At 47.5% G+C, this 26,794-nt stretch overlaps 2 protein-coding genes across 4 annotated transcripts; both read right to left on the bottom strand.

Annotated features, from left to right (window-relative positions):
• Nucleotides 1-99: 99 nt before the first annotated feature.
• Nucleotides 100-3,016, bottom strand: BGLAP (bone gamma-carboxyglutamate protein). Its single transcript, XM_058539444.1, has 4 exons — nucleotides 1,017-3,016; nucleotides 729-767; nucleotides 415-484; nucleotides 100-232 (listed from the first exon to the last, which is right to left on the bottom strand). Exons 1-4 carry the CDS (start codon nucleotides 1,078-1,080, stop codon nucleotides 103-105), a joined length of 303 nt encoding a protein of 100 aa, XP_058395427.1. The 5' UTR covers nucleotides 1,081-3,016; the 3' UTR covers nucleotides 100-102.
• A 115-nt stretch (nucleotides 3,017-3,131) lies between these two features.
• PMF1 (polyamine modulated factor 1) lies at nucleotides 3,132-26,760 on the bottom strand. 3 transcript variants are annotated; one of them, XM_058539441.1, is made up of 5 exons: nucleotides 26,415-26,755; nucleotides 8,257-8,362; nucleotides 6,954-7,054; nucleotides 5,079-5,299; nucleotides 3,132-3,665 (listed from the first exon to the last, which is right to left on the bottom strand). In XM_058539441.1, the coding sequence occupies exons 1-5, from the start codon at nucleotides 26,573-26,575 to the stop codon at nucleotides 3,616-3,618; spliced, it is 639 nt and encodes a 212-aa protein (XP_058395424.1). In that variant the 5' UTR covers nucleotides 26,576-26,755; the 3' UTR covers nucleotides 3,132-3,615. The 3 variants fall into 3 exon arrangements, with proteins under 3 accessions (XP_058395424.1, XP_058395425.1, XP_058395426.1); XM_058539442.1 differs by having other exon boundaries at nucleotides 3,134-3,665; nucleotides 5,104-5,299; nucleotides 26,415-26,740; XM_058539443.1 differs by having other exon boundaries at nucleotides 3,626-3,665; nucleotides 5,104-5,238; nucleotides 26,415-26,760.
• Between the last annotated feature and the right edge of the window lie 34 nt (nucleotides 26,761-26,794).

Raw genomic sequence — 26,794 nt, 5'->3', positions numbered from 1 at the left:
CCCATCTTGCAGGGCAGGGAGGTCAGGGCGACGGGAGGGGAAGGGGTGCTGGAGAGGAGCCAGAGCTGGGGGCTGCAAGCCACACCAGCAGGGCTGCAAGCTCTAGGCCATGCCGTAGAAGCGCCGATAGGCCTCCTGGAAGCCGATGTGGTCAGCCAGCTCGTCACAATCTGGGTTGAGCTCACACACCTCCCTCCTGGGCTCCAGGGGGTCTGGGTATGGGGCTGGGGCTCTGAGAGCCCAACACAATGGCATCAGCCTCCATACAAAATGCCCACCCCTCCTCTCACTGCACATGGGGCTCCAGGGTCCTCGCCAGGGGGACCATCCTGTCCTCCCGCAGCACCCAGAGGCCACTTCTCCAGCCCATTCTAGAGATGCAGGGCCCTGGCCCAGCATCTCCTTTTCTCTCACCCCAGCCAGTGGTCCAGGTAGCGCCTGAGTCTCTTCACCACCTCACTACCCTGCTGCTTGGACACGAAGGCTGTGGAGCAGAGGAGCGGGGATCAGGTTCTCAATAAAGGTCTCGTAGTCACTAATGTTCAAGAGCAGCGAGGCACAGGCTCTGAGTTTGGGGGGATAAGGTGAGGAGTGGGCTGGCCTTCCTGACAGACAGGAACTGGCAGTTGGGGGAGTGGGACTGAGGGGACCAGGGTAAGAGGGGTGCTGGGAGTGGGCAGCACCACCAGATGACGTGGGCACAGCCCCCATCAGGCCCCACCACATACCTGCACCTCTGCCAGACTCTGCACCGCTGGGCTTTGCATCTGCAAAGGAAAGGAGCCAGGTTCACTCCGCTCATCCCTAGGACCTTCCGCCCCCCCACCGCCTTTCTAGCAGCTTGCTCTTCCCTCATCTCCCTCCACAAGGACAGAACTGGAGGCAAATGGATTGAGCCTGCAGGAGGGTGGTTAGACTGCCAAAGGGACTGCCAGTGGAAGGGGTGGGGCGAGGTGAGGCCATGGTGCTTTCCCCTCGCAGCTCCCACTGGCTGGGGTGGAGTTGGGGACACTCACCTGCCCAGCCAGCAAGGCAGAGTGCGGCCAGGGCCAGTAGGGCAAGGAGCGTGAGGGGCTTCATGGTCGTCGGTGCTGCTGCTCAGGGCTCAGCTGGCTGCCTCTCCCAGCCTCCAGCACTGTTTATACTCTGGGCTGTGCCCGGGAGACGAGGGATGGGGCGCCTGGCCATGGTACGGGCTGGTCATGGGGGAATCTGCCAAGGCTATTTGGGGGTCATCCGCCCCAGCTCTGTAGGCCAAACCCCAAAGGATGTTGTGGTTGGAGGTGCGGCTGCCTGGGCAGGCCCCTGGGAGTGATGGAGGAGGGTGGGCCACAATCTGAGACTGCCAGCCTCTGGACATGGCCGCCGGGCCCTCCCCAAGGGGGCCGGCCCAGGTCTCCCAGCCCCTACTCACTCTCCCACGGAGACCCAGCCCCAGCCTCAGTTTGACCATCAGCTGGACAGGCCAGGAGGAGAAGGAGGGGGAGCCTAGACAGAAAGGGGGGCCTCCAGGTCTAAAATAGATTCGAGGAGAGCTGGGCTACAGCTCTCAGACTGTGATTTCCACTGTCGGCCCAGAGGGCAGGAGCCAAACCCCAGGAAGGGAGTGCCTCGCGATGCCCTCAGTCATCCAGAATGAGGTCTGCTCCTCATTCCCTGCCCCGGCGAGCCGCCAATAACAGGCCTCTGCTCAGGCCCTGGCATCAGGAGGAAGGGTGGGGGCAGCACAGGGCCAAGAGCCAAAAGCCCACAGAGGTGGTGCCAGGCGTGAGACAAGGAGAGCCCCACTGTCTGGGGCAGGCCAGGTGGGCGCTGAGGTGGGGACTCCCTTCCCTGAGTCCTGTGCAGGTGAGGGAAGCAGGGCCTGTGAGGAGCAGGGAGATGGAGAGCACCTCTGGGCTCCTGACACTCGTTCTCCTCCTGCCCTCGCAGCGTCCCCAGTGTTAGCAACCTTTGCACCTGTCCTCCAAGTGACAGAACATCCCGCCTGAAAAACCCCATCCCACACCTGAGAGCCGCTTCTGTCTCAGCTCAGCCAGAGAGGAGGAGGGTGTCCTGGCACCTTCCCCTGTCTGACCCCTGTCATCCCTCACCACCCACTCACCAGGTGGCGACCTGACAAACAAACAAAGCCCTCGCTGCCCACTGCCCCGACCTGCAGCTGGACAGAGGGGGTCTGGATGTTTGCTGCAGCTCAAGGGGGAGAGACGAAGCCACTGGGCTCAATTCAGGGTAGCAGGGTTGGCAAGCAGGGGCCACCGATATCTTCTGGAGTGCCCTCAGTACTCCTAGGCAGACGCAACCAAGCCTCTCCCAACAGAGTTAGGGTGAGGCCCTCACCAGGGAAAGAAGTTATTTATTTATTTATTTATTTATTTAGTGAGGAAGATCAGCCCTGAGTTAACATCCGATGCCAATCTTCCTCTTTTTGCCAAGGAAGATTGGCCCTTAGCTAACATTCGTGCCGATCTTCCTCTACTTTATATGGAACGCCGCCACAGCATCACTTGATGAGCGGTGCATCAGTGCGCGCTTGTGGTCCAAACCTGTGAACCCTCGGGCTGCCGCAGCAAAGCGCACGCACTTAACTGCTGCGCCACCGAGCTGGCCCCGGGAAAGAAGTTTTGCCCCCACCCGTACCCATCCCCCTTCACCCTCCAGTCTGGAGGAAGCACCCATCCTGCCTTTGGCTAAGCCCCTCCTGCTGCCCTGCTGCCCTGCTGCCCTGGCTGGGGAAGAGTAAGGTGTGAGAAGCAAGAGGACAAAGTGCCCAGCTCTTTGGAGGGCTCCGTGTGTGAGCACTCACATGTGCAAACACTGAGGGAGGCCCACCACGGAGCCTTTCTCAGAATTAATCCAAATGGCAAAGAAAAGGGTGGGTTGGGTTGGACAGAGTGACACCCCCGTGGCAGCTTGTCCTGGCCTCAGGGAACCCAGGGTCCTGGTTTCTGTGACAAGGGGCTTTGCTGTCCTTCTGCAAGATGGTCAGATACATCCCCACCAACCCATCCCAGCCTGGAGGATCTCAGAGCCCTGCAACTGAGGCCTCGGCTGGAGCCAGCCCTCAGGAGCCCAGGAGGGGGTCTTGGCCCAGGAGAGGCCTGGGAGAGGCCCAGGCGGAGGAAGCATCCTCACAGATTACAGTGTAGTGGAGGAAGTTTATTTACGGATGTGGGGAGAACATGGCAAGGGCCTTCGGGCTGGCCAGCAAGAGGGCAATCAGTGGAGATTGAAAACAGATTCCTCAAGCCAGGTTCCAGGGAGGGCTCAGGAACCAGCGGTGGGGCGGGGGAGGCGGGGGGCTGGTGAACCGAGGGGAGAGAAGGCATGGTGCCTGATTCCCAGGGTGGGAGCTGGCCAAGAATCCTCAAGTTAGAAGAAAACACGGAGAAATCTGAAGGTAGTGTGTGTATGTGTGACCTCAAGGGAGCCCCAAAGGCACAGTGGCAGTGGGGACTGCTCAGGCCTCATCCTCCAGCAAATTCCATCACTGCTTAGGGACTGGGCACCATTTCAGCTGTTCTCAGAGGCAGCTCGCCCAGGCCCAGCATGCTGGGCCACAGGCCCTCATCCTTGACTGCCCTCTGCTCCCAGGCCCGGCCGTCTCTTCCTCACTCAGGCTCCTTCAGCACCGCCACCAGCTCTTTCTGTTTTCTGTGGAGAGCCTGACAATGGGAGAGACCAGACAAATTAGGAGATGAGGAAATCCAAACTCTTTCCCTCTACTGTCCTTGACTCCAGGCCTGGGTTTCCCCCTAACGATACAGAAGAGGTCTAGCTCATGTCACAGGCTCAGCAGGGTGTGTGAGGACAAAGGCATGTTACGAAGTCTCCCCGACTCAGCAGGTGTTTATGGCAGGCTGGGTGCCATAGCCACCTAGGCTGGGCTTCCCCAGAGCAGAGCCCATCTTCAATAAGGACTCCCAAAGTGTGCCCCTGATCCTCTGACCCCACCAGAGATTTCTAGCAGAGAAACTTCCTTGAAATTAAGTGGACTTTCAGCTGGGCTACAGACATGGAAATTGCGGTGAAAAAGAGCTCTTTAAAGCTCCCACACAAGGCTCAGCACTGAATACTCAACCTAGCTGACCCCCTTCAAACAACAGTTAGGATGTGTAGCTGCAATGGGTGAGGTGTGGCTATAAGAACAGGGGGCTTCATCCTCCTCTTAAAATAGAAGCACTGAACGTCAGGGCTGTGATGGCTGCCTCATGGTGATGGAGTGGCAATGGCAGAGCAGTATCTTGCCTGAGGACTCAGCAGGGTGGCCCCAAGAGTGCCCAAGATACAACTCTGAGCTGCCCCACAACACAGCACCAGGCTGAGGACCTTGGTCTCGACCACCTTGGTGCCTGCTGCTCAGTCCCCAGGGCCAGTCTGTTAGATGGGGAGGCTGGAGGGAGTGAGGACAAGAGGGAGGACCAGCCTTTCTCCTGCTGTTGGCTCTCCGAGGCTCGGGGCCTTGCTGACGCCAGGACAGGGCCTTCAGGCTGCAGCTGACTGGTCTTGGGAGGAGAAGACCAGGGGGGCCAGGAGTCTGGATTTAGGGACCTATTCCCCTTGGGAACAGGAGGCTCTGCTCCAGGAAGGGAGCTGTCAAGTGGCTCTAAGTAAACATAAGTTGGACATCTGAATGATAGAGAGAATCCGACAGTGGTGCCACTGTCTACTAGAAACCCACTTTGGAACCGCATTTTGAACCAGTAAGAAAATCCATCTCATCATTTTGCAGCCACACCTGCTGTCTGTGTCATTCAGCCTGATCACCCTCTTCCCCCTTATTCACCAACTTGGCCCCAAATGACTTTGAGCCACTTTCAAAAATTAAGTTCACCCTCAAAGGACACACATTTGTTGCATGGAGGGTGTGTTTTAGATGTGCTGAAAGCTCTAGAAGTCATTGCAATGTACACGTTTTAAAGATACTGGGCAGTGGTCACATGGAGGAGAACCACCACGGCTACAGAGGGTTAACCCTGACTCTGACACAAGTCAAGGAGGAGGAGCTGTCCCCTTAGGCAAGTCACTTGCCCTCTCTAGGCCTGTTTTCTCCTCTGCCGCAGCAGGGGAACATGTACCTGAGGGCAGGGCCGGGACCCTCACCTGCCAGGCCTGCTGCCGGGCCTGGCCCTGCAGCTGCAGCTCCTCCAACTGCTTGCGCCCGGCCAGGACGGCATCTGCCAACTGCCTGTTCTCGGCCTCCTGTCTCTGCACACGGCGCTGCAGGGCGTCCCGCTGCTGCAGGAAGTAGGGCATCATAGTGCTGCGCAGGTCTTTCTCCGGGATCCCGCTAGGGCGCCTGGAGGGCAGGAGGGGGTACGAGGTGGGGAGGGGGAGGGCATGTGGGGGGGTGAGGGTTCTACTTCCAAACCCAATCAGTGAATTCCCACCTCCAGTCTCAAGTTGGGCTGGCTTTCAAGGCCTCTCCTGTGGTCTCTTGCCTCCCAAGACCCAGCCAGACGGCTCCTGCTCCTGATGGGAATGAAACCTGTCCATTCAGCTTCAGTGCCCAGGAATCCACCTCTCTCCCTTCTCACTCCGCCCGTATCTTCACCTTCTCCACCATCCCTCCCATTCTCCTCCTCTCGTCCACATACACTCCCCCCATCTCTAACACTTCAGGGCTGAGGGCGACTTTTCAGCCCCTGCCTCTGTGCTTGTGACCATGTGCCCTGCTGGTGCATCCACTCCATCAGACTGTGAGCTGGAGAGGTCGGAGGAGGGTGGCAACAGGATGAGCCCTCCTGGATGGGGTGGCTGCCTGAGAACGGGCTCAGACCCAGAGAGGCCCCAGGAAGTGTTGGCTAATGGGGGACGACAAGGAAAGATAGGGGTGGCAAGATTATGGGGGCTTCCGAATGCCCAGAGTGAGGAGATAGGTCAGTTCTGATGGGCAGTAGGGTGGAAGCCACTATAGGTTTTTTAAAGAATTCTTTTTCAGGGGCCAGCCCTGTAGCCTAGCAGTTAAGTGCATGCACTCCACTACTGGCGGCCTAGGTTCAGATCCCAGGCGTGCACTGGCACACAGACACATTGCTTGTCCGGCCATGCTGAGGCAGCGTCCTACATACAGCAACTAGAAGGATGTGCAACTATGACATACAACTATCTACTGGGGCTTTGGAGAGAAAAGGGGAAAAAAGGAGGAGGACTGACAATAGATGTTAGCTCAGAGCCGGTCTTCCTCAGCAAAAAGAGGAGGATTGGCATGGATGTTAGCTCAGGGCTGATCTTCCTCACACACACACAAAAAAAAGAATTCTTTTTCAGTTATAAGACTTAATTGTCTTAAGTATAAAGGTCACAAAGCATAAAAAAATTGGAAATCACAAAAAAGGTATTTACTCCCTCTGGCCTAGGATCCTATTCAGGTGAGGGAGGTGGTGGGAGGAGCTCAGGCCCACTCCCTGCCCTAGGGCCCCCTTCTCCCTCCTGCACAGGACATACCAGGCAGCAGGGCTGCCACTGAAATGCCAGCTCCAGGAGAGCAGGTCTCTGGTGTCTCGTTCACTGCTGAATCTCTGGCATCTAACACAGTACTGGGGGTAAAGTAGGTGCTCCCTAAATATTTGCTGAATGAACAAATGAATAAAAACCAGATGCCCAGGCCAGCCTAATCGACATAAGATTCCAAACCTCCCATTCTGCCTCCTCCCACTTCCTCTACCCTTTCTCTCACAGGCCAGATGGTCCTGAAAGGAGCTCCTCAGGGAAGGTTTCCCTCAGTCCCCTTCAAACCCCTGGACAACACACACTTGCCCCAGGGTGCTCCTCCCCAGGAGGGGACTACTGTTTCACTGTTTTGGGTTACTGCTTGGTGTTTGTCCTCTCCACCTGTCCCTATCACAGGGTCCTCTCTCAGGGGCCGTGAGCCCAGTCTCATGCCTATGGGTCCATCTTTCCCCATGAGCCCTCCTGTGAGGGAGGGGGGCATCACCCTGCCCCCTTCTCACCAGGCCGGCTCCTTGCGGTCTTTGCCTTCTTCCACAATTGTATCCAAGGCATTCAAGACAGCTTCCAGGTTCCCCTCTGCTTTGATTTCAGAAATCTCCTCCTGCAGAGAAAGGAGGAAAGAGCTATAAGAATATCAGACAAGCCCATAGTGGATATATGCTAAACTGCTACCAGCACTTAGTAAGATTATGGCTAATTTATGTTCTGTGTCTTTATACAAATATTCCAACTTTCCTATAATACGTGATTTTTATTTTATTTTTTTAATTTTTTTATATGCCCCAGTAGATAGTTGTATGTCATAGTTGCACATCCTTCTAGTGGCTGTATGTGGGACGCAGCCTCAGCATGGCCAGAGAAGCGGTGCATTGGTGCACGCCCGGGATCCAAACCCAGGCCGCCAGTAGCGGAGGGCGCACACTTAACCGCTAAGCCACGGGGCCGGCCCCATGTGATTTTTATAATTAAAAAAAAAGTATAGGGCCGGCCCCGTGGCTTGGTGGTTAAGTGCACGCGCTCCGATGCTGGTGGCCCGGGTTCGGATCCCGGGCGCGCACCGAGGCACCACTTCTCCGTCCATCCTGAGGCCGAGTCCCACATACAGCCACTAGAAGGATGTGCAGCTATGACATACAACTATCTACTGGGGCTTTGGGGGGAAAAATAAATAAATAAAATCTTAAAAAAAAAAAAAAAAGTATAAAATGGAAAACACTTAAAAAGAGCCTGCGGCAAGACTCTCCTCCTGCCCATCATCTCTGAAAGCTGCAGCCCTAGCTGTTATCCCCACGCCCGGGGCACCCTTTGCTGATACTGCTCATACATTCTGATGCTTAGTGGGCCCATTCTGGAGTGTAACAGCATGGAAATAACACGCTCTAGAGAGATCGCAGGTGTTTAAAGACACGAACGGAATCCTGTCCTTTCCTGTATGCCCTGTAGTAGGCAGTTCCATTGAATTCAACAGTGTGTTAAATGCCTCCCCTATGCCAGGCCCTGCACCAGGCGCTGGAGACACGAAGACGAGGGAGACCCAGGCCTGCCCTTGCTGGTTCACAAGGTCTAGTGAGGGAGATGACATATGAACACAGAATTCTAACACAGGGCAATGAGAGAAGGGGCATTTAGGATACCCACATCATTTGAAGGGAAGGGATAATTGCCACTGCAGCCTGCTGGGCACAGAGGACAGTTTAGGGACTGAGGATAGAGAGGGGCGGAGGGTAGGGTCCCTGCCTTCAGGGGGCTGACAATCTGGAGGCAGGACCCAAGCCAGGACCTGCTGGGCTTCTTGCCACTCACGCGGATAGATGTCTGCAACTGAGTGATAAACTTGTCATAGATTCGCTGTGTCATCTCTGGCTGTAACTGGTAGAAGCGCTTGTAACAGTCAGTGAATCTCTGGTAGCTGGCGAGAAGGAGAGAAGGCAAAGGTGAGGAGGGTCAAACACGCGACCAGTCATCGGCTCATGCCTGGGCACCCCCACCTCTCATCACAGGGCTCCAAGCCTTGTCTGCTTCGTGGCCCTGGTTAAAGGCAGTGGATGCAAAATGTCCCATCTGCAGGTCCAGTTACTGAGGACGGCTCAACCCGACCAGTCCTCACCAGTCTCCCCAGTTCCTCTCAGCAGAGCCCCAGCTGAGTTCAGGTGTTTCCCCCTTAAAGGTGGGTCACGATGGTCCAGCCACAGTTCTTAAACTTTACCGAGCATCAGATCACAGGAGGGCATGTTAAAACTCAGATCGCAGGCACTCCCGCAGTTTCTAACAAGCTCCCAGTGATGGTGATGCTGCCGGTCTGGGCACCACACTTTGAGAACCGCTGGTCATTCCAGTGCCCTTGCAGGGCTGGATCAGGACAGGGCATGTGGCCTCTGGGAGAGGTTTCCTTACTCCACACAGGAAAGAACTGATGCCTTTTCTGTAGAACATGACTATATCCAAGTGATGCCTCCAGCTCCCGGGAACTGTGGGGGTCCTGGCCGGAGGGCAGAGTTTAAACCCTAAGGAGGCAGAGCAGAAACAGGGAAAGAACTGGGGCCTCTGAGGACATCGCCAGCTGCTGAAAATACCCACGTGGAGCCACCCTACCCTGGGGCTTCTTGTCAGTGAGGTAATGGATTTTTCTTATTGTTCAAGCCATTTAAAATCAGGTCTCTGTCACTGGCAGCTGAGTACCTCACTGATACATCCCTTGTAGTTGGAAAGATCCAGGGGTACCCAGCACACTCCCAAAGCTTGTTCCTCTTGGACAAAGAAACTCAAATAAGTTAAATGAACTCTTTTGGCTGTTTCCTCTCCCGCCTCCTCGTTTTCTTGCCTGTCTCTCTGCCTACTCTCTCGGGCTCTTCCCCTTCCACAAATATTCACTGAGTGCCTGCTTGTGCTGGTCGCCCACCAGGTACCGGATGTTCCAGGGGGAGTGAGACCAGCACACCCTCCTGGAGCTTCCAGTAGAGATGGCAGCAAACACAGATGCTCCCACGTGAATATGGTGATGACCATTTGGGGACAGTGCTTTGAAGGAAAGGGCAGACAGGGGTTATGAGCCTGAGAGAGTGCATCATGGGGATCATCTTTAAATGGGGTGGGGAAGGCCTCGCTGATGTTCAAGTGACCTGCCGAAAGTGTTTGAGCCAAGGAGAAGTCCTCAAACACACGTCTGGGTCTGGATGCTCCCCAGCTGTGTGGGCAGGCTAGTGGGCCACTGGACAGAGGATTAGGTACCTGGAACCCAATGCATAGCCCCCACCCCCACCCAGGGAATCCACGCTGGGTCCTCCCTTTCTCATGGCTCTCTAGGCCTCCCCACCCAATTGCTACCCCCAAACAATATTTTTTGAAACAGGTGAAGAAAAGAGCAGTAATGTGCTGGAGCCAGCTCACGGCAGCTTACATGGCACAACTGTTAAATATTCATGAAATCTGTGAGCCAGTTGTTAAACACAGCCATTACTGAAAATTATATAAACTTAAAATTAAATTATATTAAAAACAAAGGCACTAACTACTCAAAACATATGACTTCCTAATCATTCTACCACATTTTACTCTGATCCTGTTTATATCTATTGTCTCTATCCATGGAAGTATATATAAAGGTGTGCTGCTGCCCATCTTCTCTCAACTCTGTATTTAGTGACATTAGGTTGGTGAGCTTAGGAGTATTTACACCTTGGAAACTGGCAAACACTGTAAGCCAGGGCTTTATTTTTGGAGAGCCATTGTAAGCATCTACCAGCACACCTCTGGGTAAGAGTGACAGTCTCTCGCCATTGTACACATTTGATTGCAGTACCCCTTGGAGGCTAAACCTAGGTACCAGAAGGACAATACAAAGAACAGATGATGGGTATCCTTTCAACCCTCAGCAGAGCCCCAGACATCTCGTTGCTTTGCTGCTGGCCCCACCAGCCACGCAATCTATGGCTACATGGAGGGATGTGGAGGGACACATGACGCCTGACCAAGTGGGGCTGGAATTGAAACCCAGTAATTGTGGCTTAAAATGGGTTTGGCTCGGACACGGGAGATCCTGTTCCTCCTCTCAGCCCACTTGACAGGCGGAGGGTCTGAGCTGGCGCATCTCCCCTCAGTTCAGGCAGCTGGCAGTGGAGAGGGCCCAGGGCAGGGGTGAGGCAGATTCTGCCCACCAGCACTGCTCATGAATTCTTCTGATGTCCCCGTTGGGGTTTGAGAATTCAATGAAAGTGAAGGACCGCAGAAATATGCACATTCATACAAATACACAAGATGGGGAAAATATGCTGCAAGGACGAGGGAAGGCAGCCAGCCTGGAGGGCAATGTCAGTGAGGGCAGGAGGAAAGTGATTCCTTGCTTTTTTTGCCCCCCCAGTTTTATTGAGATATAATTGACATACAGCACTATATAAGTTTAAGGTGTACAGCATAATGATTTGACTTACATATATTGTGAAGTGATTACCACAATAACTTAACATCCATCATCTCATACAGATACAAAAAAAAGGAAAAAAAATCTTTCCTTGTGATGAGAACTCTTAGGATCTACTCTCTTAACAGCTTTCAAATGTACCATATAGCAGTGTTACCTACAGTCATCATGCTGTACATTACATCCCTAGTACTTATCTTATAACCGGAAGTTTGTATCTTTTGACCACCTTTCTCCTGTTCGCCTTCCCCACAGCCCCCGGTAATTCCCTTCTTGAAAGCCAGTGCAGACTTGGGAATGGTTTGAATTTCCTGAAAAAATACACTCAGGGAGAAGCAGGAAAAGTGATGCTTTTTAGAAAACATTCATGGCCATTTCCACCGCCCACCCCCAACTGTCAAATTGTATCTTCTCATGTAAACTAATATCCTCGTGGATAGGGATGCCGCCTGCAATGTCGCTGGGATCTCCAGGGAGCTCAGCACACAAGATGAGATGCACAGCAGCACACAAGACATGCTGCAGACCAGGCGAGTGGGGCGGAGTTGAGGCCTGGGCTGCCTGGCCCCAGGTCTGCCCCACTCCCAGCCACCTCCCCTACCCTGGACCCCAGGGTACCAGGACCTGGGCTACCTGGGCAGAGGAGTCCTCCCTGAAAAGCACCCCCAACGGCCTGTCTGCCAAGCGCCCATTTGCCCTCTGCTAGAATAGTCTCCTGGCCTTGGCCTTCCAAGGGTACACAAGGGGCCACCCAGCTATGTGCTGGGTAAGTGTGCTGGCTCTGAGGACAGCCTGCCTATCCTTTTGCCTGAGTTCAAATCCTACTGGTACCACTCATCAACTGAATGATCTTGGACAACTTCTTTGCCTTTATAAGCCTCAGTTTCCTCCTCTGTCAAATGGGGATAATAACTGTATCTATAACTCACAAAATTACTGTGAGGATGAAATGAGGTTACACATATGAAGTATTTGGTACAGTGGCTAGCACACTGAACTGCTCCCTGTTAGCTACAATTATTATTACTATTCTCAGCAGAACAGTCCTCACCACCCCCTCAAAGTGTAGAACACAGTCAGTAACTTGGCTTCCCAGAGTTGAGAACTCTCCTCCCCCACAGAAGGCGAGTGCTTAGTAAATGCATCTTGGTTGCAATTGCATGTGCAGAAACCAACCCAGCTGCAGGAGGAACCTTCTCCTCTGCAGCCCCACCACAGAGAAAAGACTAACCTGTGGCCTCCCAAAGAGGGCTACATTTATCATCAAAGAAAGCAAATTTTACAAACTGCATTTACTGAGTTTCAAAACAGAAATGACTATATTAACTGATTTTAACCTGTTTTTTCTCTTAAACACTTATTATGCAGTATCTGAGACACCTTCACTGTTTTTGAATGCACTGAAAAAGCATTTCATTTACTGCACTAGAAACTCACTGTAAATTGAATTATGACATAAGTTTAACTTAAAAAAAAATTAACTTCAAAATATTTAAGCCCAGAGTCAATCTCTGGTGGTTTGTCAATCTGTGGGTCTATATACACAGATAAGTTGTGCAGGAATGGAAAGATGAGAGACACAGACAAGCAGACATGTGCTAGTGTACTAGCGCTAAGGGAGCCCTGGCTTGCCTTCCTCCTCCATGGTGACGCGCTTGATGCCTATTTCACACAGTGTCCACCAGAGGGCGGGCGGGGACTGGTGCTTCGGTCCCAATAGAGGCATGGAGGGCAGAGAAGATTGAGACCAAGACCAATAGCAGCTGGAGATCACCGAGACAGAAATACATGCTCCCCACCCCCCACCCACCACCTAAACAGCCGCCCCACTTCATTAAGAAATGTTTCTCTGTTTGGTCTTTTTCCCTCTCCCTTTTCTCAGTCCTATGTACACTGGGCAGCCTCAGGACTGAGAAAAGGAGAGGGGAAGAAAACCAAACGGAAATGTTCCTTGATGAAAAGAAGAGGTCAGTGATTTATGATGAAGACTGTATTAAAAAGTTATCTTAGGGGCCGGCCCGGTGGTGTAGCAGTTAAGTGCGCGTGCTCCATTCCACTTGGCGGCCCGAGGGTTCGTAGGTTTGGATCCCCTGCGTGCACCGACCGCTGATTGTCAGGCCATGCTGTGGCGGCATCCCATATAACGCAGAGGAAGATGGGCATGGATGTTAGCCCAGGGCCAATCTTCCTCGGCACAAAAAAAAAAAAAAAGAGGACTGGCATCAGATGTTAGCTCAGGGCTGATTTTCCTCACAAAAAAACAGTTATCTTTTAAAAATTATTCTTAATTATGTCTTTAGGTTATTAGATCTCTTGGGCTAATTTAACCTTTCATTGCTTGGATTCTCTGGAAACTGTTAGAAACTTAATAGTAAGAATCTGAAATTGGGATACTTTTTCTGAAAAAGAAAGAAGGAAAAAAAACTTCTGATTTAATAAAGATTAGCATGAAGATAAAAAATACCATCAGGATAACTGTAGTCATGTATTCATTTGACAAACACTAAGCACTAACCATGTGCCATGCTGAACTCAGTGGTACAAACCCAAAGCTGAGAAAGTACAATCCCTGCTCTCAAAGTAGGTACAGTTTAGAAGGAAAGACAGATCAATCCCCAGGAAAATGGGGATGGATTAGCCTAGGGTGGGGGGCCCTACCGGGGGCTCAGGGAAGACTCCCTGGAGGAAGCAACGTCTAAGACCTAAGAGAGAAGCAGGAGTCGGCCAGAGGACAGAAGGCCCAGGCGGGGCAGCTGAAGAGTGGTGTGCGTGTGTGTGCCTACGTGGGAAGATATAACAGGAAATATTTACTGAGTACTGACTAGAAGCAGGCACTGTTTTAAGCACTCTCCATGGAGTAGCTCATTTTATCCTCACAATAACTCTATGAGGTAAGGTCTAGTATCATCATCCCCATTTTTCAGAGGAGGAAGCTGAGGCAGAGAACAGTTTGCCCAAGGTCACATAGCTGCGACATGGTGGAGACATCTGGCTTTGGATCTGGTGCCTGTGGCCTGCACAACACACAGCCTGCAGGCTGGCGGGGCAGGCAGGGAGGGGCCAGACACATAGGGTCTGGACTGTATCACCACACGAGGAGCTAGAAAAGGGTTTTAAACAGGGATGGGACATGATCAGATTTGCACTTCAGAAAGCTCCCTCAGGCTGCTGTGTGAGGGCGGACTCAGGAGGCACAGCTGAAAGGATGGCAGACTCGAGCAAGGCAGACACGATGGGGACAGAGGGAGGTGGATGGTCTGGAAACATATGAAGAAGAGAAAATCAGCATGATGGGGCTGAAGCCTCACACCACAGTCGGATGAGTCATCCCCACACTTCAGAAACAAACCACTAGAGTAGCACGCATCAGCTGCACATTCAAAGAGGGTGAGATATTTCTGAGGCATTTATTTACAGAATATTTTATATATTAAACCACTCTTTGTCCTGTGAAGAACTGTTTCCTATGAACACCAAAGGTCTTTGCCACTAGTTTAAAACTACCAGTTCATATACAAACGCAACTAGTTCTCTCTCCTTGGTTGCTGTGAGACGTAGACTTCAAGTCAATTTATACAAATCATAACTCTGCACAGCATGTCTCAGGCTGGAAGACTGGACCAGGACGGGCATTGGACCCAGGCAGGCATCTAAGAACTTAAAAACTGTCAATCAGCTCTCACCCTCTCAGCCCCCTTGGACTGACACCACCTGCGGCACAGCTGCTGGGGTGCCATGGGTACCTGTGGCAGACCCAGCTTTCCTCTGAACAGTGCTAACTGGGCTTCAGTCAGGATTCCACCAACACTACTAACCAACTGCCTCTCTTGGCGGGTCCTGATTTGTTACAAAACACAGAAAGGGGAGAGCCTCATCTGCTTGCTTTAGCCAAACCACAGAATGGTTGTTTCTCAGAAGGTCCAGGAGGCTGTGAGGACAGAAAAGAACCCTTCATTTTCAGAGGACAAGGCAGAGGTCGCAAATGGAAGCTCCAACAGGGCCATGTTTCTATGTTCCGAAGCCTGAGAGAGGACAGACTCGGGCATCTTTGCCTCAGCCAATCCAATGAAAGACAGCTAACTGAAGACAGTAGGGTGTGGGTCCATGGGATCTGATAGCCCAGCGAGGCCGATCATCTTCCAGTTACTCTGGGGTGCGTCACATAATTTGCCCTCCTAATCGAGCAAATATTTACATGGAAAATACTCTGAGTTGTGGGGAAAACCCATCTGGGGTTTAAAACATCCCTTTGGATAACTGACATGTGAATAAACTAGCTTTTACTCTGTAGAGACTCCTGTCCCTGGTATAAGTACTTGGTCTTTGGGATTGAGAACTTTTAACCTAATGACTTGGGAAAGGGTCAGTATTTGCATACATCTTAAAAGTCTGGATGACATTTACTGAGCCCTTTCTATGTGGAAACTAGCTGTAAGTTCCTATTTAACCAATCGAGGGGAAAGATGTTTAGCAAGGAGAAGCAGTACGTGGAAAGAGCAGGTGGCAAGGATGGGGGGACAGTGGCAGCACTCAATGAAGAAGAGCTTATGTGTATTTGTGTGTTTGTACCTACATGCCAGTGTGCATGTGTTGTACACCTACGGCCCTGACCACAGCTGGAGAGACAGGGAGGGGCTGAGGAGTGAATGGCCTTGTATGCTGAGCTAAGGAGCTTACATTTGATTCTGGAAGCACTTGAACCAACTAAACATTTTAAGCAGGAGAAGGACACGCTCGTATCTGAGCTGTGGACTGGAGGGAGGGGGCAAGACTCGAGGGCTAGTTTGGCACAACAATCCAGTGAGAGATGGTGAGGGCCTGAACTAAAGCACTGGCACAAGGATGGAAAGGAGGAGATTGAGGAGGGAGGCTGGAACCAACGGGGATTGGTGGTTAACTGGAAGCGAGAGGGAAGGAGGGGTCAGTGAGGACTCCCAAATCTCTGGCCTAGAGAACGGTTAGTCAGTGGTATCTTCAACCAACTTAGGGACCACAGAGGGAGGAGAAATCGTGTTTCTGCCATGCTGAGCTTGATGGTTCTGTGGGACACCAAGTAGAGATTTCTAATAGACTGTTGGAGATAGAGGTCTGAAGCTCAGGAGAGAGATATGGCTTGGGAATCCTCCTCATTTATTCCAAAACTATTTATTGAGTGTCTGCCATGTGCCAGGCACTGTGATAAGCAATGAGTAGAGAGTGGTGAACAAGACAGACAAGATCCTATCCTCAAGGACCTTATGTTTTATGTTGGGAAGATAGACCACGAACAAGTAAACAGGCAGACAATAGAACTGTATACTGTGATAAGTGCAATGAAGGAATAAAATAAGGTGTTATAATAAAGAATAACCAGGAGAGAAAGGTGGCGTTAGAGAAAGTCAGGGAAGGCACGGAGGGAAACCATTCCTGGTGGAGCAAACATCAAGTGCAAATGCTCTGAGGCAGGAAAGCCCTTGACATTCTAGGAAATGAGGTCAGTATGACTGAGTATGGTTGGAGGCGGGCACAGGAGGTAGGCAGGGGCTACAGCCTGCGGGGCGTTGGAGGCCACGGAAAAGGGCAATGGACAGCCGATGAAGGGCTTTCAGCAGCAGCAAGATATCAAATGGGATGTGATCATTCACTGGGGAGGTGAAGTAAGGAAGGGCAATGCTCACACATTTAAGGGACAAGCGGAGGAAGAGGAGCCCAAAAGGAGCAGCTAGTGACGTAAAGGGGCAAAGAATGGTGTTGGAAGCCGAGGAGAAATTTCAAGGACACAGAAGTGGTTAATAGTGTCAAATGCTACAAGGAGAGCAGGCAGGTTCAAGATGAAAAAATATCCACAGTATTTAGCAACAAAGAGTTATTAATGACCTTAAAAGGAATAGTTTTAAGGGAATGGTGGCAAACTGCTCTAAGCTGAGGAAGAAAACTAGAGCCTGGGAATGTAGAAACCCGAAGCCACAGCCTTGGATGTAAAGGAAAGGAAATTGATGGGGAGGTAGCTAGGAGGATGCAGGATTGGCTATCTCTCAGCCAAATTTACACGTGTAGAAACTCCTGCCTAGTGGCCTCAATTTTCTCTATGAACCAGGTGTTGGGGTCATTTTCACTGAGAAGGTACAGGCAGCAGGGAAGGGGCCTGAGAGACATGACGAAGATTTAAGATAGCTGGTGTGGAGAGGAGGAAGAGAACTGGCTGGGGGCATGAGGATCATGGGCTCACTGAGGGCTCAGCTGAAGTCCAAGACCATGACTTTGTGAAGGCACCATTTTCCACCACAGGTGAGACTCTACAGTGCTGCTCAGCAGGCTGAATGTAGAGGCAGAGGTGTGAAGACAGAATACTGAACTTGGGTTTTTGCCAGTCTGTTGGTTGGAAGGGTGAGGGAGCAAAGGAGATGAGAAACAGAAGAGTGGCTGCCTTGCATCTCCAACTAAACCTGTCCAAACAGATGTCTTGATTTCCAAACCCAGACCTGTTCCTCTCCCCCAACTCTCAGTGGGGAGTGTTTCTCCCCCATCTAAGTAGATGGCACCACCCTCCACCCAACCACCATCATGAAGAGTCAGCATCCTCCTGGAGTTTCCCTTTCTCTCATCTTCCCCTCCAATCCATTCTACCTCCAATCAGCTCACTTCTGCGCGTGTCTCGCATCTGCACCACGTCTCTTACCTGGACCACTGCAGCTCCTACCATGCAGTTAGCACCCCAGGCACAGGGCTTTGGGTTGACAAGATTTTCAGGCACAGAAAATACTTTAGACTTAAAAAAAAATGGAATGGCTTCAAAAATAAAATCTCAAAATTGAACTAATAATTGTTATCTTAAATGAAATGCAATATTATGTCAACTAGTCAACTGCAATTTTAATATAATTAGATAAAAATTATATTTAATGTGGGATGTGGATGCTTTCCCCCTCATAACCTAATTTTTAAATATACCATTATAATGTGATCATTTTTCCATGAGTCAATATTATTCAAAATGGAATTTTAAATATCTGCATAGTATTTTATTAGATATTGTTATTATACTTATGTAACCACCATTCTTCAAATGTTGGACATTTTAAGTGGTTTTCAATTATTTCCCACTGAACATTGTGCTATGATGAATATCTTTTGTACATAAACTTTTTAAACTTTTTATTTTTAAATAATTATAGATTTATATGAAGTTGCAAAGATGTTAACACCTTATACACCTAGAGTACAATATCAAAACCAAGAAGTTGACATTGGGACAATCCACAGAGCTCATTCAGATTTCAACAGTTATACATACATTGATTTGTGTGTGTGTGTATCTTTGTAATTTTATCACATATGTAACCTTGCATAACCACCATCTCAGTCAAGATACTGGATGCTTTTTAAAAACATTCAACATGATGTGGGCCGAGGTCTCAAAAAAATCAGAGTCTAGAGCCTAGAAAGATCTTGAGACAGTCCTGCCAACAATCTATTCACTGCACAGCAGCCAGAGTGCCTTTTAAAGATCAGTCACTGTATTCAGAGCATTATAAATAAATAAAAATTTTTAAGCCAGAAGATAGCCATCTCCCAAAAATGCAAAAAAGAGGATCAGTCATGACTTAAAACACATCAATGGCTTTCCATTTCTCTTAGAATAATAAACTCCCTTGTACCTAATAAAAATAATAATCCCTACATATAAAATGCAACAAAGATAGACTATGGGGAGAAATAGATATAAACAACTGTGATTAGAGATTTTAAAAAAGAAATGGATGGCTCAATCAAGAAGATTTTTAAAATAAGCATATAAAATATTTTAATAATAAAATTTAAAAGCTCAAAGTAGTAAATAAGTATAGAATTTTACACCCAAAAAACAGAAACTGCACGTTCTTTTTGAGTACACATGGAACATTCACAAAATTGCTCGTATACTTGGCCACATAGTGTCAAAGAGTCAAAAATTCCAAAAAAATCAGCGTCATACAGACTGTGTTATCTGACCATAATGCAATAAATTAGAAATCACACAAAAGGATAACAAAAAAAAATTATATGTCTGGAAACCAAATAACATACTACAAAATCATCATTGGGTTAAAGAGGAAATCATACAGAAAATTACAAAGTAAATAAATTAAATGACTATGTCCACATGTAAAAGAATGAAGTTGGACCCCTTTCTCATTCCGTACACACAAAAATTAACTCAAAATGGATTAAAGACCTAAATGTAAGAGCTAAAACTATAAAACTCATAGAAGAAAACAAAAGTGTAAATCTTCATGACCTTGAATTAGACAATGGTTTCTTAGATATGATACTAAAAGCACAAGCAACAAAAGAAAAAATTCTTTGAAATTTTTTAGCTAAATAAATATTAATAAATAATCTAAATTGGACTTCTTAAAATTAGAACTCTTACAAGTTAACAATAAAAAGACAAATAACCCAATTACAAAATGAGCAAAGTATTTGAATAGACGTTTCTCCAGAGAAGATATACAGTTGGTCAATAAGCACATGAAACATGCTCAGCATCATCAGTCATTAGGAAAATGCAAATCCAAGCCACCACGAGATACCACTCTACACCCATTAGGATGGCTATAATCAAAAAGACAGACAATAACGTGTTGGTGAGGATGTAAAGAAATCATAACTGCTGGTAGGAACGTAAAACGGTACAGCTGCTTTGGAAAAGAGTGTGGTAATTCTTCAACAAGTTAAACATAGAGTTACTATATGAACCAGCACTTGCACTCTTAGGTATATCCCCAAGAGAAGTGAAAACACTTGTTCACAGATATTCATAGCAGCATTACTCATAATAGACAAAACAGTGAAAACCACCCGAAATGTCCATCAACTGATGAATGGATAAACAAATGTAGTACATCCATACAATGGAATATTATTCAGTCATAAAAAGGAGTTATAAGCTACAACTTGGATGAACCCTGAAATCATTATGCTAAGTGTAAGAAGCCAGACACATAAGGCCACATATGGTATGGTTCCATTTATGTGAAACGTCTAGAATAGCCAAATCCATAGAAACAGAAAGTAGATTAGTGGTTACTAGGAGCTGGGAGGTGGGGGTGAGGAATGGGTAGTGACTGCTAATGAATACAGGTTTCTTTCTGGGGTGATGAGAATGTTCTGGAATTAGATAGTGATGATGGTTGCATAACTTTGTGATTATACTAATTGTACATTTTAATGTGTGAATTTTATGGTATATGAATTATATCTCAATTAAAAAACTTAAATGCCTATGAAAATATTAGATATCAGAATTTGTAGAAACCAGCAAAAGCAGTAACTATATGAAAATTTATAGTTTTAAACACATTTTTCAGAAAACAAAAAAAGATTGAAAAAGAAAAGTTAAATGTTCAACTCAAGAATTTGGGAAGAGACTAATAAACCATCCCTAAAGAAATAAAAAACAAAGAACTAATAAAGATAAGGATAGATTCTAAAGATATGGAGACCAATAATAACCTCAAAACACAGAAATTAAAAACAAAAAGCTGATTCTTTAAAAAGATTAATAAGATGGAGGGAACTCTGGCTACATAAAATCCAAAAAAGAAACAAAATATAATGGAAAAAGGGGAAATAAAAATTAAATTAAAATAATAATTTAAAATATTTTGAACAGTTATAAGTTAATAAAATATAACAGATAAAAAAGACAAATTTCTGAGGGGGAAACCTGTAAAATGGCAAATCTGTCACAAGAAGAAATAAAATCTGAAGAGAATGGTAGCCATTAAAGAAATAGCTATATAGCAAAAAAACCACAAGAAACACTATGGAGACACTTTGAGGACAAGACAAAGATGCCTACTAGCATCACTGCTGTTTAACATAATAGTCGCAGTTCCTCAACAACCCCCAAAAGTTCTAGGCCTAAATAAGCTCTTCCAAACTTTTAAGGAACAGATAATCCCGATTTTATATAAATTGTTCCAGAAGAAGGAGTACTCTCCAACTCTTCTACATGGTTAATATATCCTTGATTCTTTTAGCAGATGACAGCGAAAGAAAACAAAATCATAGGTCCATTTCCCTTATGAGCATATGAACACAGATCTAACTAATCTAACTGTATTTTAAAAATGCATCATAATCAAGTAGATTTATTCTAAGAATGCAAAAATAGTTTAACTTCCATAAAATCTACCAATGTAGATTATCAACATTAATGAACTAAAGAAAAATTACAAAATCATCTTTATAGGAGAAGAAAACATTTGATCAAGTTCAACACCTAATTATGATCTCTTAAAAGACTCTCCGAAAACTAGAAAGAGACAGGGACTTTCTTAATTTGCCAAAAATATGTACCAAAAACCTAGAGTAAACATTATGGAGAGCTTTAGATTAGGAAAAAGACAAAGATGATTATAGCACTCTTACTGTCTAATACTAGAAGTCCTATAACAATATGGATGAATCTCACAAAGGCAAAAGGAAGGCAGAGGAAAAGAAGCCAGACATAAAAGATAACACACTAGTATAACATTCCATTTAATAAAGTTAAAAAAAACAAGCGAAACTAATCTATGGTAACAGAAGTCAGGAAAGTGGTTTCCCTTTCAGTTTAAGGTAAAGATGGGAAGGGAGCTTAGGGACACCTCCTGGGGTTCTGTTTATTTTATTTTATTTTATAATTTTATTTATTTATTTATTCCCCCCCCCCAAAAGCCCCAGTAGATAGTTGTATGTCATAGCTGTACATCCTTCTAATTGCTGTATGTGGGATGCGGCCTCAGCATGGCCGGAGAAGCGGTGCGTTGGTGTGCGCCCGGGATCCGAACTAGGGCCTCCAGTAGCAGAGCGCGAGCACTTAACCGCTAAGCCGCAGAGCGCGAGCACTTAACCGCTAAGCCACGGGGCCGGCCCAAGGAGGGGGTTCTGTTTCTTGATCCGGGTGCTCGTTACATGGGTGTGCTCATTTTGTAAAATGTTACCAAGCTGAACACATGATTTGTGCACTTTGAGGGAAGTTATACTTTAATAAGAGTGGAGCAAGATTGCTAGATACAAAATTATCTTACAAAAATCAATAATTTCTCTAAGCCATCAGTAGTAACTAATTTTAAATGAAAATGGAAAATAAGAGAATACTCACAATAGTAACAAAACTATAAAGTATTAGGCAGTAACCTAATAAAGAATGCATTAGTCCTTTAAAGACTCCTAAAACTCTACTAAAAGACATAAAAGACAATCTGACTAAATGGATTGATTATATCATTCCTGTGGCTGGATGAAGGCATTGTGGAGACAGTACATTGTAGAGATAGCCAGTTCTCCCCAAATTAATCTATAAATTCAGTAAAATCCCAAGCAAAATTGTGGCTGAATGTTTTGAGAAACCAGAAAAACTCATTCTACAGTTCACAAGGCAAAATCAAGGTCCTCAAATAGCTGGGCCAATTTTAAAAAGAGAAAAGAGGGGAACTCGCCGTACTGGACTTAAGGTTTCCTACAAGGCCTGGTATTAGGAACCTCTATGCACTGGCACGACAGGCAAATAGATCAGTAGGGCAGAAGAAAGACCCAGCGACACAGTAGGCACAGAGATCTGCCACATGATAAAGAGGGCTCCATAAAGCAACGGGGACGAATAAACTATTTAGTTGACGACGATTGGGAAAACTAGAAAAATAAGACTGGCTGAGACCACCACCTTACACCTTAATCCAGACAGATTAAAGTAGAGAGTAAAATGATAAAATAGCTAACAGAAGAAACCTCTAGACATTATCTTTATGACCTAGGTGTGAGTATAGCCTCTATAAACAAGACTCCAAAAGCACAAACCTTATATAAGGTGAAAAAAATGAAGTAATTACATGAAAATTAAGGGTCTTAAAAAATAAATTGATTAGGCAATACCTAACAATTTACAGTCATGCGTCAACGGGGATACATTCTGAGAAATGCGTCGTTAGGCGATTTTGCCATTGTGTGAACATCATAGGGTGTACTTACACAAACCTAGGTGGTACAGCCTACCACACACCTAGGCTATGTGGTGCTAACCTTATGGGACCACCGTCATGTATGCAGTCTGTCATTATGTGGAGCATGACTGTATTATGACTGTTTGAGGGATGCTGAGTTAGTCCAGAGGCTGAGAAAAGGAGAGCCAGGAGGATCCACACAGCTTGTGAGGGGATCCCCTGGGAGGACTGCATTTCTCTTTCTGCTTCATCCTCCTGGGGTAAAGGATAAACAATTAAAATATATGTTTTTTTTTTTTTAAAGGGTCTTCAGGCACAGATGGTTCTTTTTTTATATAATTTTATTTATTTATTTATTTTTCCCCCAAAGCCCCAGTAGATAGTTGTATGTCATAGTTGCACACCATTCTAGTTGCTGTACGTGGGAGGCGGCCTCAGCATGGCCAGAGAAGCGGTGTGTCAGTGCCCGCCTGGGATCCGAACCCCGGCTGCCAGCAGCGGAGCGCGCGCACTTAACCGCTAAGCCACGGGGCCGGCCCATGTGTTATTTTTTAATTAAAGATTTCTGTTCCTCAAAGGACATTACAGACAAAGTTAACACCTAATAGACAGAGAAAGATATTTCCTTCTTCAGTCTAAAACTGACAAGGGATTGATTTCTAGACTATACCAGGAACTCCAGGAAATCAACAGGATAAAAACCCCAATTAAAAAAAAATGGGTCTAGGGCCAGGCCCGTGGCTTAGCGGTTAAGTGTGAGCGCTCCACTACCGGCCTCCCGGGGTTCGGATCCCAGGCGCGCACTGAGGCACTGCTTCTCCGGCCATGCTGAGGCTGCCTCCCACGTACAGCAACTAGAAGGGTGTGCAACTATGACATACAACTATCTACTGGGGCTTTGGGGGAAAAAAGGGAGGAGGACTGGCAATAGATGTTAGCTCAGAGCCGGTCTTCCTAAGAGGAGGATTAGCATGGATGTTAGCTCAGGGCTGATCTTCCTCACACACACAAAAAAACAATGGGTCTGAAAATAAAAAGCTGGAGGAAATGAGTAGACAGTTTGCAGAAGAGGAAGCCAAATGACTAATAAGTATAAGAGGAAATGCCCAAACCTATGAGGACTCAGAGACATGCAAACTAAAACAATAATGAGATACCCCTTGCACACCTTCAGGATGGCAAATATTAGAATGGTAGATACCCAGTTATGGTGAGGATGTAAGAGACAGGAACAGCTTTTCTGGAAAGCAATCTGACAAAACATAGGTAGGTGTAAACCCTGGATTCAGTGATCCCTCTCCGTTAGATACCTCAGAAAAATTCTAGTACTAGTCCATGAGGGGATATACAAGGATATTCACCCTGCCATGATTTGTGGACGAGGGAGCTGGAGGCAACCAGGTGTCCATGACAGGGAATGGGTAAGTGCTGGATGCATATCATGGAAGGAGAAGCAGCACTGAGAAGCTCTGAACCATATGTACTTTCAGTACATGGTTAGATCTTTAAAAAAAAAAAAAAATGGTGTGTGAAATGAGTGAAAAGAGACATATGTAGCACAATTATTCATATAAACTTAAAACATACACAGACAAAACAACATATTTCACAAAGATATAAACATATTCAAATGTCACTACACTCACACTAACCCAGACTCTTCTCCCCATTGCTCTCCATTCCTTTCCTCTTATTTATTTTTCTTTATGGCACTATAACGTCTACTCCATGACAGCAGAGACCTTTCTGTCTTGATCACTGCTGTATCTCCAGCTCCTAGAACAGAGCCTGGGACACTGTAGATGCTCAATAAATATTTGTATATGAACTAGGAATAAATGGAGGACATATAGCCAACAGAAAGCAGGGCTTATGGGGAGGGGAGAGGAGGGCAAGATTGAGTAGCGACGGGGCTGGCCCAGTGGCATAGCGGTTAAGTTCGTGCGTTCCGCTTCAGTGGCCCAGGGTTCACTGGTTCGGATCCTGGGCGCAGACTTACTGCTCATCAAGCCAGGCTGAGGCAGCCTCCCACAAAGAGGAACTAGAAAGACCTACGACTAGGATATACAACTATGTACTGGGGCTTTGGGGAGAAAAAAGAAAAAAAAAGAGGAAGACTGGCAACAGATGTTAGCTCAGGGCCACTCTCTAAAAAAAAAAAAAGAATGAGTAGCGAAAAGTTAATCAATCAAAGGAGGGACCTCGCCTGGACATATAATATGGTGTGTCATAAATGGTCCACAAAAATAATTACAAGTTATTTTATCAAGTTCATTACTATGGAAACTGGGTCCTGCATATGGCTGTCACCTGCCTGTCCAGCCTCCTCTGATTTTACTCTCCCTCTGATCACTATGTTGTAGCCAAGAAGGCCTCTGCCAGTCCCTAGAACACTCTCACCATCTCAGAGCCTTTGCATAAGCTGTCCCCTTTACCTATAAGCTTTTTCTCTAGTTCTTCAGAGTCAGTTCCTTCTCATTCTTCAAGTTTCAGCTCAATGTCATTTCCTCAGAGTGGGCTCCCCTAACTCCTATCCAGCATTTTCCTTTCCCCCAAGTTGCTCTCTGTCACATGACCTGTTCATGATCTTACCAAGCTCTACGAATATTTTGTTTACTGCATGTTTCTACCCATTGCATGTAAGCTCCAAGACAGGGGCCTTGTCTGCTTTATGGTATCCTCAGTGCCTGGCACAGAGTGGGCACTCAAATATTTGCTGAGTGAATCAACGAGTGAAGAGATGGATCATAAGGTCTATGCAGAAAAGGTAAAGTACTAAACCAGGAAGGAAGGAGATTGGGAGAAGATCCCAGTCTCGATGAGGTCAAAGAACAGGGGTAGTGAGGATAGAGAGGGCTGGATGGGGAACCGGCTGAGCTCAAACCCCTTGAAGTTTTGATAACAGTGTTTCAGTATTAATGTGCTGGGGTGGTAGGCTCATGGGCAAAACTCTTCCTTGAAATCATCCAATATTGTCACAATATTGTTCATATAAAATAAAAATCAAGATAGGAAGTGTTTCTTTCTGTGATAGAACATTTAGTCTTCACAACTCCGTGAAGGTATTATTATGCCCATAGTAATAACTAAAATTCTAATGCTTTCTATGTGGCAGGCACTGTTCTAAGCGCCTTACGTGTATGTACTCATTTAATTCTCAAAACGATCCTTTGAGAAAGGTACTATCATCACCATTTTATTGATGAGGGACCGAGGCACAGAGCGGTTAAGGCTGGCTCACATCACGCTGGGCCATGATTCGAACCCTGATCAATTACAAAGCCTGTATCTTTCCTCTCGACCACCCGAAGTTCTAGTCAAAACGAGGCTGACCGGAAGTGGTAGCAGAGTTGTCCAGGTCGGCTACACGTTTCCTGTGTTGGTAAACACCACGTGATGCCCCGAGGCTCAAGAATCGACTGTTGTTTGATTCAAGACTGCCAGTCAATAACCCTGGAACCCCGAGACCCACGTGACTGGGCTGTCTGCCGTCCTGCTCTCGCGGGATTTAGTTTGGGGGGACAAACCCTCTCTTTGCCTCTCGCCCGCCTCACCTACTGTGAGGTTTGCCCTCAGCCTCGCTTCCTCCACCTTACCTCCCAGCTGCGATCAGCTTCTGGAGAAAAGTGTCCACCATCGTGTCGAGGAGCTTCACCCTCGAAATGGTAGTGCCGGGAGGCAGAGGTTCCGGGGACAACCCCTCAGGCCCTCTTTCCTCACAGCCGCTGCCTACATTAACGCTGCTCGCTTCAGCCATGTTGAAGTGGAACCGCCAAATCTAACTGGCCCGGCCGCCCCGCCCACCGAGGCCCACGATTGGCCACTCCCAGCACTGGGCGCCTCCGATTGGAAGCAGCGGAATGTCTATCACCGAGCCGCCGACGGGGGAAGGGAAACTGCTGGATGCAGAGGGTTATGCCAAGAGAAAACCAACGCTGTAGTACACCTGAGTACTTTCTCGGCAAGCGGGCAAAAT

Source organism: Diceros bicornis, chromosome 4, assembly GCF_020826845.1.
Source record: "Diceros bicornis minor isolate mBicDic1 chromosome 4, mDicBic1.mat.cur, whole genome shotgun sequence".
NCBI classification, from domain to species: Eukaryota; Metazoa; Chordata; class Mammalia; order Perissodactyla; family Rhinocerotidae; genus Diceros; species Diceros bicornis.
The sequence above is the reverse complement of the archived record's forward strand: the minus strand, read 5'-3'. Positions and strand labels throughout refer to the sequence as shown.

Coding starts and splice junctions, on each gene's coding strand:
- BGLAP (XM_058539444.1), bottom strand. CDS start 1,080: ATGAAGCCCCTCACGCTCCTTGCCCTACTGGCCCTGGCCGCACTCTGC. Junction 768..1,016: donor CTGCCTTGCTGGCTGGGCAG/GTGAGTGTCCCC, acceptor TTTCCTTTGCAG/ATGCAAAGCCCAGCGGTGCA. Junction 485..728: donor AGAGTCTGGCAGAGGTGCAG/GTATGTGGTGGG, acceptor TCTGCTCCACAG/CCTTCGTGTCCAAGCAGCAG.
- PMF1 (XM_058539441.1), bottom strand. CDS start 26,575: ATGGCTGAAGCGAGCAGCGTTAATGTAGGCAGCGGCTGTGAGGAAAGA. Junction 8,363..26,414: donor AAGCTGATCGCAGCTGGGAG/GTAAGGTGGAGG, acceptor CCTTCTCGCCAG/CTACCAGAGATTCACTGACT. Junction 5,300..6,953: donor GACCGCAAGGAGCCGGCCTG/GTGAGAAGGGGG, acceptor CCTGCCCTCCAG/GCGCCCTAGCGGGATCCCGG.